Raw genomic sequence first — 4,675 nt, forward strand, 5'->3', positions numbered from 1 at the left:
CAGCAGTCCCAAAATCCTGCGGCGGGGGTCGTGGGTAGCTGGCGGGTGTCAGGCAACCCTGCGCTCCCGCTACCCCGGCGCTGATCCAGCCGGATCGTTTCACTAACTTTAATTGAAGACTTTAATTTCCCAGTCTTATGATACTCTGCAAGACTTTTCCCCCGCCAGATATACTTTCCCTCTCTGTGTTCCCAAGGCTTTCTCCACATTATAGAAATGGTCTGGTTAAACGTTGCCACCTGTAATACTTTTAGTATAACATACATTGCTATTACTAGGCAATGTGTTATCACAAGATTGTACCATGGCAACAAAAGGGCATCCCTCTTAGGAAAGCATTTTATACAGATGTTCTTGTTATATATTGGATTATTCAAGGAACTTATAAAGGCATGGATAATCCCCTTGAAGAGATTATAATCGCAATAATTGGGGAGCAGTATAAAATATGTCATTTTAGAAAGTGTATGATTATCAAAGTGTGGTCCACAGATTGGCAAAATTAGCATTGCCAAATATAAAGTTTGAATGTTTAAAATATAGATATTTGAGCCAATACAAGACTTACTGATCAGAATCACAATTTATTAGGATAACCAGGTGTTCCTTTGACTAAGTCTAAGTCTTTTGTTATTTTTATGTGCAGTTCAGACTGAGAACTGAACAGGTACAATATGAGAAAAAGGAGGAACACCATTATGGAGCCCCTAGAACTCAGGTGTTGACCAGAGGCACCATCTGCAAGTAGCATCCTTGTTATTTGTTATTCTTCATAACAGCCTTGATATCACAGATGTATCCTGTTCATTTCTCAGGGAAGCTCTATCCTAAGATAGGTGTATAAAATCTTATTGGTGCTTTTCCAACTACAACACTGGAAGATCATGACTAAATGTAAAAACTATTAGTATGGAAAGATTAAATAGCATTGGTAAGGTTAAAATGTCAGCAACTGGGCTAAACTGTTTCTCTTCAAGGGAGGGACTTCTCATCTGCCTTAATGGACTCCCTTTCTCTTCTAGCTTTGAGGAAACTGATATATGGGTACATGGAAACAAACTGAAATGAAGTTCCCAAATCATCTTTACTCATTTTTCTCATCAAATCACTTATTAACTTAGTAGTTTTCATCTTAATTCCAATAAATCATATGGATATTGTTACTCAAGCAACAAAATGCCCATAGCTACACATACAGGGTTGTCTGGTTTTCAATTTAGAATAAATTTAGTGTGTTGGGTAGCCTAATATTTTCTGTGGGTCTGAAGTTACAGTGAGAATTCTGAGACTGTCAAAAGCTACATGGTTCCAGGCTAGTGAGTCTAAGAAGACTTACAGACAGGTTCCTACCCATGCCTTAGCCCCCAAGCACAGCCCACAAATATTCCTGAAACTCTACTCACATCCAGGCAGCATGCCTTGCAGCTCTGCTGTAAGATGAAGGACAACACAGCTTTTACTGTGTGGACATATATGGTGAGAAGTCAGCTCAAGCCAGTGATCAGGATGTTGAGGTTGTGGAGTGGAACGAGGGTACAATGAGAACTAAGTGGTCTCACCTAGGAAGGAACCAAAGATTTAGTAGCTTAAGCCACATATAGTATACAGTAGAGTAAGCCTGGTTGAATGGGAGCTAAGAGCAGAAGGCACTAGGCAGCAGGAACAGCAACTATGGTGTGCTGGAGTTAGGACATAATGCCCTTTAAGGCTAGTGTTGATAAAAGTGGGATGTGAGGGTTACTGTGAGGTAGGAAAGGATAAGTTTTGTGTGTGTGTGTTTAAAATGAGTTTTGGATCTTGAAATGGAAGAGACCCCCATACCCAATTTGAAGAATGACGATCAGTTTCATTTCATATAGTCACAATTTGAGAAGAGTGAAATAGAGTGAGGAAGGAAAGAGATGAAATATTCCAATAAGGCACTGAAACCATCCAGAAGCGGAACACTTGGCAGCTGCAGTGGCAATTAGAATTAACATGGATGACTTAGAAAGAAATGAAATGACAGAAGATATGGGACTTGCTAGATTCAATGTTTGTGGTCCTAGGAATGAATAGATGAATAAAAATTCCAACACCTTTTACATGAGACTGGATTTCTTCCTCTGCAATATGAGAAACTGGAGGAAAAGACTGGGAAAAGGGTAGTGTGAGTTGTACAGGTATTGGAGATCTACTGAGCTGAAGATGGCCGTTACACCTACAAGAGAAATAGGCAATAAGCAGTTGGTGGCAGAGTACTACAGGTAGCAGTGGTTTAGCTAAGAATTTTACCATGGAAATAGGTAAGCATTTGTAGGGTTATAGCTATAGAAGTATGAGAGGAATTATTAGTAGGAAGTCCCAGGAAACAGTAGGTATGATCAGGAAAAGAAAGGAGTACCAATTATTGAGAATAAATGGCCATTGAATTACTAAGTGAGCAGCTGACCTGTGACTGTTTAAGGTAGGAAATAAGAGCCAATACCATTGTATTATCTAATAGCCAGTGACAATGACTGAGAAATGACTTAGATTTAGTCATGGGGATAAGTTTAAGAAATTTAAACCAGGCATGGCCGTGGATGCCTTAAATCCCAGCACTCAGGAGTCAGTCCCAGGCACACCTGGTCTATAAAGGGAGCTCCAGAACAGCCAAAGCTAAGTAGAGAGGCCCTGTGTCAAAACCACATACAAACAAAGAAAATTTAACTTACTTTCTTTCAGTTGATGAGGGTGCAGTCAATCACTGAACACATAGTATATTTTGTATCATAGAAATTCGTTCATTTTTATTCGTATTTAAGAGAACTTTAAATTTTTTCTCTTAAAGAATCTGGTGACCCAGCATGGCAGAAGGGAACCAAACTGTCATCTTCCAGTTCCTCCTCCTGGGCCTTCCCATCCCTCCAGAGCATCAGCAGCTGTACTATGCCTTGTTCCTGGCCATGTATCTCACCACTGTCCTGGGGAACCTCATCATCATCATCCTTATTCGACTGGACTCTCATCTCCACACACCCATGTACTTGTTTCTCAGCAACTTGTCCTTCTCTGATCTCTGCTTTTCCTCTGTCACAATGCCCAAATTGCTGCTGAACATGCAGAGCCAGGACCCATCCATCCCCTATGCAGGATGCCTGGCACAAATGTACTTTTTCTTGCTCTTTGGAGACCTTGAGAGCTTCCTCCTTGTGGCCATGGCCTATGACCGCTATGTGGCCATCTGCTTCCCCCTTCATTACATGAGTATCATGAGCCCCAAGCTCTGTGTGAGTCTGGTGCTGCTGTCCTGGGTGCTGACCACCTTCCATGCCATGTTGCACACCCTGCTCATGGCCAGATTGTCATTCTGTGAGGACAATGTGATCCCCCACTTTTTCTGTGACATGTCTGCTCTGCTGAAGCTGTCCTGCTCTGACACCTATGTTAATGAATTGGTGATATTTGTCATGGGAAGCCTGATCCTTGTCATTCCATTTGTGCTCATCCTTGTGTCCTATGCACGAATTGTGTCCTCTATTCTCAAGGTCCCGTCTGCTCGAGGCATCCGTAAAGCCTTCTCCACCTGTGGCTCCCACCTGTGTGTGGTGTCACTGTTCTATGGGACAGTCATTGGTCTCTATTTATGTCCATCAGCTAATAACTCTACTGTGAAGGACACTGTCATGGCCATGATGTACACAGTGGTGACTCCCATGCTGAACCCCTTCATCTATAGCCTGAGGAACAGAGACATGAAGGGAGCATTGGCCAGAGTTATTTGTAAGAAGAAAGTTTTCTTCTGTCTATGATGGTAATGACTGAAATAATTTATTTAATAGATAATTGATATCTGGATATTATTATGACTTCTTTTTTTCACTAGAGAATAATTTGTTAAAGTGATGTATTATTGCCTCAAAATTAAAATAGCAGATGTAGAAATGTCTATTTGGTTAAGAAGGGCTTCTCATGATTTGCTTATAGAATTTTCCAATTTGTTAATTCAAGGTGACCGTGAGAAGACATATATAAAATCTTTTAATACATGCTGTGGGTCATCAAGATGGTTCAGCAGGTAAGGACATTTGCTGCTGAACCTGATGATATTAGTTAGTTAGAACTTATATGGTGGAGGGAAAGAACCTACTTCCATTAGGTGCCTTCTAATATGCATGCATGTGCTGTGGTGAAAACACACACACACACACACACACACACACACACACACACACACACAGAGGCAAACAACAAATAGAGAAATTGTGTAAAATCTAGTTCTGTTTCTGGCTGGTAAAATGTTAATATTTGTTAGCAATTTGAAAAAGTATAACTGATTTAAATCATACTCTATTATTCATTTTTTGTGGTTACATGACATGTTCTTTTGCTATTGCTGACTTGCCCTTAGACATAGGCTTTTTTTTTAAAAAAAAGCTTTTATTTCTAAATAAAAATTCTGTACTCTTCCAAAAAATCCTCCCATTATCCCCTCTCTTAATCTATATTAATTATGCATTTTAAAGATATATTAATTATGCCTTTTTTTTTGGTTTTTCGAGACAGGGTTTCTCTGTATAGCCCTGGCTGTCCTGGAACTCACTTTGTAGACCAGGCTGGCCTCAAACTCAGAAATCCGCCTGCCTCTGCCTCCCGAGTGTTGGGATTAAAGGTGTGCGTCACCACGCCTGACTAATTATGCCTTTTTAAAGAT

The 4,675-nt window shown here is 40.4% G+C and overlaps 1 protein-coding gene across 1 annotated transcript in view; it reads left to right on the top strand.

Moving 5' to 3' along the window:
* Window positions 1–3,863, top strand: part of LOC110304659 (olfactory receptor 1468-like) — a 4,025-nt gene extending 162 nt beyond the window's left edge. Inside the window, exon 2 of the mRNA XM_021176117.1 lies at window positions 2,813–3,863. Within this exon, the coding sequence (XP_021031776.1) occupies window positions 2,829–3,773 (945 nt within the window). The 5' untranslated portion in view covers window positions 2,813–2,828 and the 3' untranslated portion in view covers window positions 3,774–3,863. The remainder of the gene's footprint in view (window positions 1–2,812) is intronic.
* The last annotated feature ends 812 nt before the right edge of the window (window positions 3,864–4,675 follow it).

The sequence above is a fragment of the Mus caroli genome, chromosome 11 (genome assembly GCF_900094665.2).
Source record: "Mus caroli chromosome 11, CAROLI_EIJ_v1.1, whole genome shotgun sequence".
NCBI classification, from domain to species: domain Eukaryota; kingdom Metazoa; phylum Chordata; class Mammalia; order Rodentia; family Muridae; genus Mus; species Mus caroli.